Source organism: Pezoporus flaviventris, unplaced genomic scaffold, assembly GCF_033815535.1.
Source record: "Pezoporus flaviventris isolate CSIRO_AGI_PZ_B2104156 unplaced genomic scaffold, CSIRO_AGI_Pfla_v1 ptg000036l, whole genome shotgun sequence".
In the NCBI taxonomy this organism is placed as follows: Eukaryota; Metazoa; Chordata; class Aves; order Psittaciformes; family Psittacidae; genus Pezoporus; species Pezoporus flaviventris.
Window position 1 is genome coordinate 45580663 of NW_026892584.1, and position 15442 is coordinate 45596104.

A 15442-nucleotide genomic window follows, 5' to 3' on the forward strand; every position below is an offset into this window, starting at 1 on the left:
CACCCCTCCTACAAAAAAGCTGAAAGTCTGGGGAAAGGGGAGAAAGGGGAAGTGCAGCTCTCTGGCTCCCCAGCTTCCTTACCTGGTAGCTTCAACAACTGCCACCAGCCAACCTGCTGTACATTGGTCCCACAAGGCAAAACTTTGCACTGCATGACTATACCCTTTCTTTCCCATCTTCCAGCCTAATTTTTCACATGCAAACAGGGAATTCATATATTCAAAAAACATAAATAACTACTCTCAGCAGTAAAATGTGAAGTAACAATGCAAAGGCAACTTTAACACATCGTTCAGTCATACCATACGCAACATGCACAGCAGAGCCACTGGAAGAACTCTAATAACACAGTAATAGTGTTACAACTGTCAAGTGGAGACCTCTGTCCATGTGCACAAGCAGGGAAGGGCTTGGGGAGAACACGATGTGTGCAACGAGGTTTGTGACCAAGGAAAGAAGAACAAGGCTTGAATTCTTACCCTAGGTAGTGTTCTTGAATCTCACCTGTCCTCCAGCTTCCACATCTGCCTGAAGTTAGTACAGCATAAATGACCCCTTTGACAGTGGAAATTAAGAACCTCCTGACTGCACCCCTTCTTTCCTCTCATTACCCCGGCTGCTACATGAGGAAACTAGGAGGCAGTCAGACTTAACGCTCCTCTTAGTATTTTAGGCATCCCTTTCAGGCAACTAACTCCAATACCTAAATCTTATCTGCTGAGCTGCTTCACTGTGCATTTGCAGGGCCAGCACAATTATTGACAAATTCACTTTTCGTCACAAGGTTACAAAGACCAGCCATGATTTCTGCTGCTTCTAAATCAACTTACCAATGCTGGCTCTTGAACCATTTGAAATTTAACAACCTAATCCCAAGAGCTGGAGAACAGTAATATCTTGCACAAATAGATGCAGTTAAGGTAATTTCAAGTAAAACTTCAACTCCCTTGTTGCAGATGCTAAAAACCCCTGCAACAGCAGTAAGTGGGAAACCTGTACTTAATACTACATAAATAAGAAGCAGTTTTCCTTTTTATGAGCACAGAGATTCTTCCAGGATATTCTGGCTAAGATGCATCCATTTTTTCTACTCATTTCCTCCTTACCCCACACCCTCCAAAAAAATATGCAAACAGAACTACACCCACATCATCTCCTCCAGATAGTTGGAGCCATAAGAGTGCGCCTGGCGCTTCCCAGCCACACAATTTAGCTCTCCAGCCTCATCTTTCCGAGGCCAACAAAAACGGCATATTACTCACAGCAGTAAGTGTATTGGATACATTTCTACAAAACAACACAGTGCAAAGAGGAGCAAGGGCTCCTCTGAGAAACTGAAAGGGAGTGGCATCTCCACATTTTCCTTCAAATTACATTCACTGCTCCTTCTGCATGTTCTAAGCCACCTCTTCTTCCTCCAGGACACAAAAAAGGAGAAGCCTCAGAAGCTCATAAAAACAAGAAACAAACCATTTAGGAGTCACTCCTTTGAACACATCCTTGTTTTTCTAAGCAAAATCCATCACTCCACCATAGATCACATCACCCGAACTAAGAAGAAAATAAACTCTGTTGATAACATAGTCCTTTCCCCAGAGGGCAAAGTTCTGCTTCAACAAATCCAAAGAGAAAGAAATCAATGTCTGTTCCTAAACCTTCTCCTTCTGCACAGCAACATAAAATGCTACCACAGTGGTATGTAAGGTCATCAGCTTCAAAGCAGCTTCAACTACTGTACTTGCAGAAGCAAAAATGATGAAAGACACCATATGGCTTCTGTCATGGTAGATAAAGCTAATGGAGGCATATAATGAAAATTTCAATTCCTCTTCTCTGTTTAATCTTTCCCAGCGCAGCACAGACAGTGCCCTGCAAGCCTTTCCTTTCCAGATATAAAGCACCGATTCCTCTTCAAAACATGTTTTTTTTCCTCTGGCAGATTAAAATATTTTACTTAATGTCCTACAGTTCAGAAAATATGATTAAAAATGTACAGAAAAAGGTAATTAGATAAACATCTGATACTATGATAAATCCTATTACAGAAATTCAACTTGGACATTCTCATAGGTAGCTGAGTCAGAAGGTAAAAAGCTATGGTCTCATGAGCACAGCACATCAAAAATGCAAGCATCAAGACTTACCAATTTCTTCTATTTCTTCTAGGAAATCATTATATTCACTTAGACTGGGAAAGTCATCCTCTCTTTTATTGTATCTTTGAGAGAAGAGAAACAAGTTATTTATAGAAACACACAAAAATGTGATTTCAATTCAGTAAGGCTCTTCATGAAAGCCTATTAAGTATTGGCCTATTTTTACCAACAATGTGCTTTGCTGCTCCCACAACTGACCAACAAATAGAATCCTTAAGAGGAGACAGAAGCATTTCTTTTAAAGGAAAGGACCCAGCCTGGCATAAACAGGTGCTATTGTTGCCTCCTAATTGACAACTCCTTTTCCAGGGTTACATGTAAACAGAAGAACAGGGACTAGAATACCCTAGTTCCAAGTCAGCCCTTTAACACAAGAAACCTGTTAAGAATGCCAGAGGCAACAGTAACACCCACAAGAAAAGCTTTTCTGTAAGTATTAGAAAAAGGAGCTTGGCTTTGCACCAACAACAGAAAGCATGTCAGCAGCAAACTGAAAATGCTACACACTCATTGTGTATCAATAGAACATTCCAGAACTCATTTATCCAATATTTGATAGATGGAAAAATTAGTAAGATGAAGGGACAACTGGCTAGAATGTGAACAGCCTCTCAAAGTCAAAACTTTGGGCTTTCTTCCCAAGAAAACATAAAGCTGAGATTCTGCCTGGTCTGTGGAGCAAGACACATTACACCAGGAGTATAAAAATCTAAACCCGAGTACTCCGCCCAAATTCCAAACTGGGGACATTTTTTCTGCCTACTAAAAAGTATTCTGTCAAATCCAAGTGAACCAAGCATTTTATAATACTTTCTGTTCTAACTATATTTCATAATTAGTCAACTAAGTTGACTTCATCCCAGCTTGACTTTTAACTTCAGTAGACTTTATCAAACACGAAAACTATTACTACTTTTCCCATCACCATGTTGGTAGTCAACAACAAAATTTCCCCACATCTTGGCAGTATCATACAGAATTGCGGAATCATAGAATGGTTTGGGTTGGAAAGGACCTTAAAGATCATCCAGTTCCACCCCCCCTGCCATGGGCAGGGACACCTTCCAACCTGGTCTTGAACACTGCCAAGGATGGGGCAGCGACAGCTTCTCTGGGCAACCTGTGCCAGTGCCTCACCACCCTAACAGGAACGAAATTCCTTATATCTAACCTGAACTTCACCTGTTTAAGTTTAAACCCACTACCCCTTCTCCTATCACTACAGTCCCTAATGAAGAGTCTTCTTCAGCATCCCTGCAGGCCCCCTTCAGATACCGGAAGGCTGCTATGAGGTCTCCACGCAGCCTTCTCTTCTCCAGGCTGAACAGCCCCAACTTTCTCAGCCTGTCTTCATACAGGAGGTGCTCCAGTCCCCTGATCATCCTCGTGGCCCTCCTCTGGACTTGTTCCAACAGTTCCATGTCCTTTTGATGTTGACGACACCAGAACTGCACACAATACTCCAGGTGAGGTCTCACGAGAGCAGAGTAGAGGGCCAGGATCACCTCCTTCGACCTGCTGGTCACGCTCCTTTTGATGCAGCCCAGGATACGGTTGGCTTTCTGGGCTGCGAGCGCACGCTGAAGCCAGCTCATGCTCATTTTCTCATCGACCAACACCCCCAAGTCCTTCTCCACAGGGCTGCTTTGAGTCTCCTCTCCACTCAACCTGTAGGTGCACTTGGGATTGACCCGACTCAGGCGTAGGACCTTGCACTTGGCTTGGTTAAACTGCATAAGGTTGGCATCGGCCCACCTCTCAAGCTTGTCAAGGTCCCTCTGGATGGCATTCCTTCCCTTCAGCATATCAACCAAACCACATAGCTTGGTGTCATCGGCAACCTTGGTCAGGCTGTCACCAGCCACCTCATTGTTTTTCATGTGCCCTAGCATGGCTTCCAGGAGAATCTGCTCCATGATCTTGCCAGGCACAGAGGTGAGACTGACTGGTCTTTAGTTTCCTGCATCTTACAATTCATTAAGTATTGTGCTAAGCCTTAGATAAATGCTGCCAAGCTTACAATTTACCTGTACGTACATTTTTGCAGACACAAGTCTCCCCAGGTTTGTTAGGCTGCAGACCCTCTTCCACCAAAACATCAACTGGCTTACTTATTTTACTTATAAAACATCATTTTTTAGCCACAGAACGTGAGATGCAATTTTACACCTCATTTGTCTCAACTCCAAGAGCTCTCAAATCTGCATGACAGAGTAGTAACACAAGGCTCCTAAGGAAGCATTTCATTACTAGCATTTGCTGTGTGAAGTAGAAAACAATGTGAACATAGCTTCTCTTGTCAATTTTGTTTTGAAGGGAACTGGCCATCAACTCTGAGAACATATCCCCAGGAATTAAACCAATCAAGGGCCTATTTCTTGCCCCACTCCCATGTTCATCTCCTCAAGGGGAAAGCAATATCTAATCACCTCCATTTAGGAGGCAAGTCTTCACCAAAGAAGGCCACACAGAAACACCCAACATTCTCTAATGCTACACAGGAATCCCTCAAGGCTACACTGAGAATTCAGTTGTTGCATAAAATCAGATTCTCTGAAATTCCTCTATATTAATTAAATGGATTCAGTTTCATGGGTCGTCACTTCAAAAAATAAATTATCTCATCTTTTCTTCTAGAAGTAAGTTAATTTTTTTAAATGGTGATTCATGCAATACATCCGCCTTCTGTTCTTTTAACTGGTGATACTCACATTTTCAGCACTTTCTTCCTAATTTCCACTTCCTTGTCAATAGCAGGATCCTCAAAGAGCTGTACCCTGAAGTTACTTTTTCGCAGAAGGGTATCACACTCATGGCAATTCCCAGCCCCTCTCACAAACAGCAGTTCCACACAGCTCTCACATCTGCGGGAGAAAGGAAGGGGTATAAAGGCAGATGCATGTTAAACAGTAACTGAAACACAGGATCGTTCCCTTTACGTGTTGTTTACATACACACTATAAGGATTAGTGCCAGTGCTTCTCTCCTCGATTTCACTATTTCTCCAGCACCCAACAGTGGCAAGGAGGCAAGGGAGCTCCAAACTGGCTGAAAGAAAACAATCTCAGCAGTGCAAATGCATTTATTCTCCTTGCCCCAAACAACTCTGCCTCTTTGCTGAGACCAAAAATTAATCCAAACACAATGATGGGGTTTGTGTCAAGGGCAAGCTTGTTTAGTGACACCATCAGATTCATTTCACGTGGACCAGATCACAATATCCTTATTTACTCTGCGTACTACCTTGCTGCACAAAAAGCCCCATTTATTGTTTTTATGCCATTCACAGTGCAAGGTACTATTTAGCAAAAGCAGCAATACAAGTATTGCCGCAGCCTTTCAAGAATCTACCAGTAGCACCACACAGGAACTGCTGTAACAAACCTAAGATAAACTCCAGCTTAACACAGCTAGAAGAATTCAAATACCATTTTAACCAGCAACGAGCATTATGCAGCTCTCCTGTGCCTTCTGTTACCACTTTTTAAAATTACACATAAAGTATACTTTACACAAAGGCTGCACAGAAATAAACCAAAAATACCTTTCTGCTTTTGTTTCTTTTCTCTTAATGAAGATTTCAGATTTTAACAAGATGTCTGCTGACTAGCCAAACTGGCATTTAATAAAGGAAGAACACAAAACAAGAAAGTTCACTTTTTTAAAAGAAAGTACTTAGGTACTAACAAAGTGTAAATTTCTAGCAGAGGACAACACCTGCTGCAGTCATTTCCTACTTCAGGGGAGGCAAGAGACTCCCTATTTATAGCTTTGCTATATTGAAGCCAAAGTAGTTGTACATTAAGGGCTGAGCTATACGATACGTCCACCAACCCAGCACAAAAGCTAAACAAGTTCAGAGAAACAATACTGATATGGTTGCAAAGGATGTTAACCAAAACTTTCACTCTGCTGACCTACCTCCAACTAAACTGGTTGCAGTACTTACGGAGGCAGAGCTGGCTAGGATCAACCAGTTTTACCCAGCTTCTGTTTTCAAGATTAGAAAGTGCAAAACACAATTGTATCTTACAATTAAAAAATAAAATAGAGCTTTTTTTTTTGTTAATACAAGTAGAACTACAGTTTCAAAACGCACAGCAGCTGCCAACGCTAAAGAGCAAACCTTGAAGTTATTTTGATGTTTTTCTGCTCCAGAATTCCTTTAGTTAGAAAACTAAGAACATTTAAATGCGATTTATCTAGGAAAGAAAAGCTCAAACCTTTTAGCACACTAGGCCTGAAATTCAGAAGTTACTGAACAACAGCTCAAGATACAAGCTTTATGCAAATCATTTAGCTCACTGTTATGGGAGAAGCAGCACTAAATGCAAGAGAGAAGGCAAGGCAGGGAAAGGGTTTTCTCCTTCCTCCCCTAACACGTCTGTGCATGCAACAGCAGTACATAAGGACAGTTTCATGGTCTCCATTTTGGCAGCTTGTGCTGTTTATGTGTCTCTCTGAACACAGCAGCCAAAGCACAGGGAGGAAAAAAAAGGGAGTACAAACCTACAGAACTTGGCAGGTGTCTGTATTGGGGTTTTTGGTTGTTTGGGGATTTTTTTTATCATTGTGTTGCCTAAGGACCAACAATACAGGGTCTCCGTGTGCAGACGTTATGAAACCACTTCCCTGCTCCCCTCCCCTATATCAGAGACATTTCAAGTTTACACAATACTTGACCATGGAAAGAAAAACCCCTCCTTGGAAGAGCACTTAGCACTTCGTACAAGTGCTTCAGTGTCTTCCCAAACTGGAGCCAGTGTTTCTAAGGCTGGAAAACAGCTTTCCATGAATAAAAACAAAAAAAGAAAAAAGATGAGTTAACTCCTCACAATGGGAACCGTGTGTCTGGTGATCCCATTCTCACTCATTCACACCCACCCTCATATTTATTCGTTGGTAATTCCTTCTGAATTCAAAGGGTTATATGGGACAAATCAAGGGCAGACCTGGACTTTCTCCAAATCCTGCCTCCTCTGTATCTCCAGATAGATTTAACACACACAGATCCCAAGCTTACTTCTTAGCAAGTCTGTCATCCTCACCTCAACAAACTGCAGCTGCTTTTCCAGTGATGGCAAATGTGTTTGGCCACACACTTCCACCCAATTCTTGAGAAAGGAAAAAACACATCTCCTGAATCCTTCTGAAACAAGTGCTACAGACCACTGAAGTCAGAGCAGATGCAAACACTAGGAAGGCAGATTTCAATAAAGATGGGTTTAATAAATTGTTTCATGTCTTGAAATAAAGATTTCAAAATATGACTAAAAAAAAACAAACCAAAAAACACCTCACACTGTAAAATTTAAAAGTACAGAATAACTTCCTCCCCCCCTTTTTTAAGCAATTTAGATGACTTCCCCAAAGACATCCAACCCATGCAACAGCCAAGACATCCCAGGCAGCAGTGGGGGATACCCCAACACTACTGCTGACAGCTCCCACATCATGCATAAACCACATCAATTCAGGGGATTCTTCCATTTTTTTGCAAGTCCAACCCTTCTCATTCGCCTTAGTGTAAGGACAGTCTGAATATGGAAGCAGGACATCATTCAGTGCAACTTTTACTGGACAATACATCACATACAGCTTTCCCCAAATAAGCACTGCACCAAACCACCTGCTTAATTCCCTTGCAAACATGACCACATTTTCTTAAATTGGAAGCCTTAAATCAGCAACGTTTATATGCATATATATATTAAATGCATATGCATATATGCTGCACATAGAAACCAATGGTGACAAATGTTCATACTTAAAAAACAGGCACATATATTGTTCACTATTATTCAATACTGAGTATACAGCTTTACATGAAGTCTAAGCAAGCACTCAGGGTACAATACTGTCAATTCTCCTCTTCACACTGAGGTTGTATGGCCTCTGTGATCTGCGTTATATTTCACACATTCACTAAAATCTTTCATTATCTTTTGGATTTAAGTTTTTACTCTGATGTATTGGGTTTGCATGGAAAGGTTTTGGAAGCAGGGTGGCTACATGGGTGGCTTTTGTTAGCAGCTGCCAGAAGTTTTCCCCATGTCAGATGGAGTCAGTGCCAACAAGCTCCAAGACAGACCCACCACTGGCCCAGGCTGAGCCTATTAGTGACAATGATAGTGTTTCTGGGATAATGTATTTAAGAAGGGGGAAAAGTTACTACACGAGAGCCACAGCAGCCAGGCAAGAGTAGCAGGAATAAACAAGAGAAACAGTCCAGCAGACATCAAGATCACTGAAGAAGGGGAGGAAGCACTCCAGCCACTGGAGCAGAGGTTTCCCCACAGCCCATGGTGAGGCAGTATATCCTCCTGTCTCCTCTTGTCCACCGTGGAGGTGCATGGTGGAGCAGATCTCCACCTGCAGCATGGAGAAGACCCCATGCAGGAGCAGAGGGATGCCCAAAGAAGGCTAGGACCCTTGGGAAGCCTGCACTGGAGCAGGCTCCCAGCAGGACCTGTGGCCCCATGGAGAGAAAAGCCTGCACTGGAGCAGGTTTGCTGGCAGGAGTTGTGACCCCATGAGAGACCTATATTGGAACAGGGGAGAAGTGTGATGAGTCCTCCCCTGAGGAGGAAGGAGCAGAGTCGTCTGGATGCAGATATTAATAGAAAATGCTCAGGGAGTTACATATGCATGGCCAACAGGGGAAGACTATAAGCAACATCACCAACAAAAGCAATCACAACACCTCAAGGAACAATAAAGTCTCCTGGTCTAGCACATCAGGATAATAAACATGAGCATGCTCATTTTCATTTCCATGGACACTGGTTTAAGCTCTCTTGTTCTTCTCTTTCATCCCCATGAAATATTAAAACAAATGGCTCGGTCTCTAAGCAGTCTAAAATGACACCACATTTTTGAAAGCATCTAGATGGTTTGTAGTGCACAAATAGCACTATGTGTCCTCTTGTCAGTGTTCAAGGACTTCAGGATAAGGATCGGACTAAAAATGTTTTTGGTACACTGCAGAAAACAAGCAGAGGTTCCTCTCCAGAAAACTGTTAGATATTTAACAACTAAATTACACTTACTGGAACTGAGTGTTTGTTTTGGATAGTGTCTCCAAAGGGTACAAGATACGTGCCCTGCATTACCTACACATGGGCACACAGACGTTGTAGAGGTGTGATTTCAGATAAGGAATCAAGCCTCCAGAACACTGACTGGTTGAAAATGGCTCAAAACATTAGCATAGAATCACAGAATCATAGAATAGTTAGGGTTGGAAAGGACCTTAAAGATCATCAAGTTCCAACCCCCCTGCCATGGGCAGGGACACCTCACTCTAAACCATATCACCCAAAAAGCCTCATCCAACCTGGTCTTGAACACTGCCAGGGATGGAGCATTCACAACTTCCTTGGGCAGCCTGCTCCAGTGCTTCACCACCCTAATAGGAAGGAATTTCCTTCTTATAACCAATCTAAACTTCCCCTGTTTAAGTTTGAACCCATTACCCCTTGTCCTATCACTACAGTCTCTAATGAAGAGTCCATCCCCAGGATCCCTATAGGCCCCCTTCAGACACCGGAAGGCTGCTATGAGGCCTCCACGCAGCCTTCTCTTCTCCAGGCTGAACAGCTCCAACTTTCTCAGCCTATCTTCATACAGGAGGTGCTCCAGCCCCCTGATCATCCTCGTGGCCCTTCTCTGGACTTGTTCCAACAGTTCCATGTCCTTTTTATGTTGAGGACACCAGAACTGCACACAATACTCCAGGTGAGGTCTCATGAGAGCAGAGTAGAGGGGCAGAATCACCTCCTTCGACCTGCTGGTCACGCTCCTTTTGATGCAGCCCAGGATACGGTTGGCTTTCTGGGCTGCGAGCACACACTGAAGCCGGCTCGTGTTCATTTTCTCATCAACCAACACCCCCAAGTCCTTCTCCGCAGGGCTGCTCTGAATCTCTTCTCTGCCCAACCTGTAGCTGTGCCTGGGATTGCTCCCACCCAGGTGTAGGACCTTGCAGTTGGCATGGTTAAACTTCATGAGGTTGGCAGCAGCCCACCTCACAAGCGTGTCAAGGTCCCTCTGGATGGCATTCCTTCCCTCCAGGGTATCAACCGAACCACACAGCTTGGTGTCATCGGCAAACTTGCTGAGGGCGCACTCAATCCCACTGTCCATGTCAGTGACAAAGATGTTGAACAAGACCGGTCCCAACACCGATCCCTCAGGGACGCCACTCGTTACTGGTCTCCAGCTGGACATTGAGCCATTGACCACAACTCTTTGTGTGCGGCCATCCAGCCAGTTCTTTATCCACCAACTGGTCCATCGATCAAATTGATGTCTCTCCAATTTAGAGACAAGGATGTCGTGCGGGACAGTGTCGAACGCTTTGCACAAGTCCAGGTAGATGACATCAACTGCTCTACCCCTGTCCATCAGGTCTGTAGCCCCATCATAGAAGGCCACCAAATTGGTCAGGCAGGATTTCCCCTTAGTGAAGCCATGCTGGCTGTCACCAAGCACCTTGTTGATTTTCATGTGCCTTAGCATGCCTTCCAGGAGAATCTGCTCCAAGATTTTGCCAGGCACAGAGGTGAGACTGACTGGTCTGTAATTCCCCGGGTCATCCATTTTCCCCTTCTTGAAAATGGGGGTTATATTTCCCTTTTTCCAGTCGTCGGGAACTTCACCTGACTGCCATGATTTCTCAAATATGATGGACAGTGGCTTCGCAACTTCATTTACCAGCTCCTTCAGGACCCGCAGATGGATTTCATCAGGACCCATGGACTTGTGCACGTTCAGATTTTTAAGATGGTCTCGAACCAGATCCTCTCCTACAGTGGGCGCAAGGTTTTCATTCTCACAGTCCCTGCATCTGCCTTCCAAGACTTGGGTGGTTTGGTCAGAGCCTTTGCCAGTGAAGACCGAGGTAAAGAAGTCATTCAGAACCTCAGCCTTCTCCAAATCCTGTGTAGCTAGTTCTCCCAAGAGCTTCCTGAGGGGGCCTACGTTAGCACTGCTTACTTTTCTAGCTTGGCTGGCAAGAGAGCAAACAAAACGGAATAAAGAAAGAGTTATTTTCGCAAGCAGGAGTAAAAGATATTCTTTCTTTTAAAATTTTAGATTTTGCTGAGCATAACAGAAATTTGCAGGACTTCCAATACACAACCATTAATTATTTCAGAAAAAAAAAAATCTTTATGGCTTTGCTGTTGACTAGGTACATTACAGAATGAGTTACTACCTTTCTTTACAAAGGCTATTTTTAGTAGATATATGTATTAAACGATATCAAATATTTAGAATCTCCAAGCCTCTCTTCTTTAGCTTCCATAGCCAAGATTACTGTTATTTAGAGTAAAACATAAAACAAATGATCCTCTCTACAGAAAAATCAGTTTAGATTAAAAACCAATAATGCAGCCTTCACCATATAGCCAAGACCTGAACCACGAACAAATGGAAAGAATCAGCACAAAAAAAGATGTGTTTTCACTTGTTCCTCCATTCTAATATCAGAAAGAAATTTGCTTGCAGAAATTGAATGACTCTTGATTTATGACAAGGGAACATTAAGAACCAATAGAAAAATACATGAGAGAGCTTACAGAAAGAAATCTAGATTTTAAATCAAAGATGCTTCTAGAAACATTCAAAGGCTTTTTGCTTAGCTTGGGCTAGACAACTTTGTGTTCTTGTACAGAGATTCTTGAACTGAGACAAGAACAGCCCAATTTGGAGTAAGCAGCTGTCAAACCTGTTTATTTCGCAACATTCAGTTCATTTAGCAAGTCCTCATAACCCACGGTGGTTTCTGCTACATAGCCAAGGGTTCATCTACTATATGCAGTTGGCCATTGCAGGTTTATTTTCTAGGCTGATGAAGTAATAGGCATGGCCTAATAGGCAGGTACTTCCTAGAGTCTGTAACTGCGATGATATCAGTGATCCAAAAACCAAAGCCACTGAGCAAAAGTAATTTTCCCCATGTTACAGGTTAAGGCTCAAAAGCTGAGGAAAGAGAAATAAGTGTGGCTGCGATGACACCAAATGCTTCCAAGAGCCTTGGATTAAAGGAGTTTAAGAGTTCAGTAGCTCCCAGATGAGAAGAGAGTTAGGAACAAAAATATGCCTTTTCCTTTTCAAACCTCAGAAATTCAGAAATCTTTATTCAAGTACTTGCAGAAGCAGCTGCCTATGGGTTTTGGGCCATCTTGTCACTGCCTGCCAAATACAAGAGGGAGCTGGGAGAAGACACCAGCTACTCTTTCCCTCTTCCTCTGTTCAGATTCTTTGAACTTCTACCAATGGTGATTTTGCTGTTCACACTTTGTAAGGAGACAACTTCAAAATCTTATTTGGCAAAAAAAAAAAACAACACTAGGTCAGTCTTTAACTAGTAAATTTCTCACAAGCAGCCCGCACGCCATGTAGAGATTACAGCTTGTTACGTCAGTAAGACACATCTTGGGTTTCGGGCAGAAATCACAACTCAATCAACAGATGAGAATTTTGGGGTTTTAAACACTATTTATAAGCTATCTCCAGTTGTCTGTGGCTCCCCTCTGTTCAGTCCACTGCGACATACACTGCAAGACAAAATCTCAGAGACTACTTCGCTAACATGTAATTTAGTATTGAGACTCCAGAAAGCTGATTTTAACCGCACCTTTAAGCGACAAGCGAAACAACAACAAAAAAAGACTTCGGTATCTGCCAGTACTCAGTATCGTGTCAGTTCTCAGCATCATATGCCTTTTTTTCGATGTCTTTTGGAAAAAAGGATGCATGCACACACTTTTCTTTTTGTTCTATCAGACGAGTTCTGCTCCACATTGCAGAAAGGAATAAGTTAAATGAGCCCAGACATCTCAAAAATTTCACAGACACTCAGTCACAATTAACCCTATTTTCCACCCATATACATACTACAGTACACAGAACAGTTCATCTCAACCCTACTCACCAGAAAAAAAAAAAGCAGACCAGGTACTGGTTGAACTACAGCTTTGAATGACTGACATTTTAAACAAAAAAAGGCCATACTGAGTCAATTACTAATAAACAGAAACATTTCCACCACCCATTGTGTTTCAACATCTCTACTACTAAACTATTTCAAGTGGCTTGGACCTGACAAGAGAGTTTGCAGCAAGCTGAAACTTAACTCACATTTATCCAGCACAGATGAGCCTTTACCTTTTTTCCTAGAAAAAAAGAAGTAAAGAACCTTTTATGGTATTAAGTCTGGATAGTATAGAGAAAATATTTCCATAGGTATTTAAATTAAAGTGATTCTTTATGAAATACTACTGCCTAGCCAATTAAGCACACAATCATAAAAAAAACATGTCTTACAGCACAATTATGTCAACTTGGTCAAACAACAGGCCAATACTTGACAGGCCACTTCTTGACACTTCAATAGCAGCTGTGTGGCCTTGAGAAATAAGTGCTTTCACAACGAGTAGGCATAAAATCAGCCAGGAATTCACCCAATGTACTAGAACAACCTCTTCAAATCCATTACAGTCTACTGGGCAAACATATGCACTAAATAATAATTCAACTATGTCAATAACCTTTTTATTATGCTTTAGTTTCTTTGAATAAGAACCTTTGCAAGCTTTCAGGGTTCTCAACAAATATCAAATCGTGTTGCTACCAGGATTAGCAGCTGCCCACAGCACACCCGAACTTACAACACATTTCGAAACTTTCCATGTCTGCCCCAAATGCAGAAACTGTGCTTTTTTAGACATGATCCAGCTCAACATGGCTCATTGTCTCACAAGACAAACACACTTACTGTTAACAAGTTTAACTAAAGTTCATACAAGACATGTTGCTCCCTTCCCCTTTCATATCCGTATCTATGTAGGACTCCTGAGAAAGTCCTATACCACAGTGTGGGTTGAACTGCCCCCAGAGCCGACAGGTCTTGCTAGCTCAAGTATTTTGAGCATTCACTTCATCAGTCTTATGAAACACCTGCATACACCAGAAATCATGCTGGAAAGAAACTAAAACACAGACAACTGAAAATAAACGCTTTGGGGACCCAAATAGTCCCAACAAATTTTTTACTTGATCCGAAACAAGTAAAATCTTCTGTTCTGTACTTTCAATGCATTTTAGAGCGCAACAACAGCATGGGGAAGCAAGACAAGGAAATGCAGCTATACAGTAAAAGGGGGGGGGGGGAAGGTTGGGGAATTAAAAGGTGGCATGATGGGATATCCTGATCACAATACTGAGGGCTTGTCATCAAGACACTCCCGTATTTCATGTCTGACCTCAAAAAGTACACATCTGTAAGAGAACAAGGTATATGACCGAGGTTTTCCATAAAAACAGCAGTGATTTGGAGTCTCAAGGGGAAACATGCAAGTGTTTAAAACACTCTCTCAAAATCAAAACCTTTACCGATCTCTTGCAAGCATACCTGTTGAATGACGTTTATACGTTGGCTCATCTCTCCCAGCTTTTAGGAGGAACCAAGCCAGATTTCTGCCAAGAGCAGGGGCTTGTATTTCACTCAAAGTATAAAAAGTACACAGTCCAGTTTCCTTAAGCTATTCAAATACAGAGGGACAGTGTGGGTGTGTGTATACACAATTAAAAACAACTGAAAAGAAACAGCCTGTTGGAGCAGTAACTGCATTGTCCATGTTCCGAATAGCTCTGAAAATACTGTCAGTGTTCAAAAAGCAACGTGCAACAAAGAACTGTCCTCTACCACTAAACTTTCTGGGTTTGAAAAGACTGAAAAATCAATCTGCCAAACTGCTATGTGGGAGCTCCTGCACAAACGTTATGATACAGTAAAATCAACTGTTTCTTTTTATGTAATTTGTCAGAAATCAAAGACCAAACTCAACGGTTTGACCAACTCCCATTTTGATGAGCCACAGAAGTCCTGACAACTTTTGAGTTTATATATGGAGCCTTGGAACATCAAAACTGTGTTTCTACATATTAAGCAAGCACCAGTACCAAAGAAGCTGCTATCAATCATCTGCCTTCATACCGCCCTACACTGTTGCTCTCCTGCTGTCTTCTCCCACAGGCCAGAAAAACATTTGTGCAGCCACATGGTTATTTGCTGAGGTTTTTTTCAGCAAGATGAACTCTCCCATTTGGTTCACCAAATGGAGAGAGTATAGTTCACAAATACCTGTACCAGCACATAGAAACAGGCAAAGTGAAGGCAGGAATGAGCAACCAGATTGAGAAAGCTGAAGTGGGATGTTGTCATATATAAAATCTCAGGCGAAGCAAGCACATCACACCACTATCATGAAAGTCCTAA

General features: G+C 42.3%; 1 protein-coding gene across 3 annotated transcripts in view; it reads right to left on the minus strand.

Moving 5' to 3' along the window:
- Positions 1-15442, minus strand: part of MNAT1 (MNAT1 component of CDK activating kinase) — a 125252-nt gene that overhangs the window by 83658 nt on the left and 26152 nt on the right. For all 3 annotated transcript variants that reach the window (XM_061464228.1, XM_061464227.1, XM_061464229.1), the window contains exons 2-3: positions 4869-5021; positions 2146-2219 (exon numbers count right to left, since the gene is read on the minus strand). In XM_061464228.1, coding sequence (XP_061320212.1) covers positions 2146-2219; positions 4869-5021 — 227 coding nt within the window. The remainder of the gene's footprint in view (positions 1-2145; positions 2220-4868; positions 5022-15442) is intronic.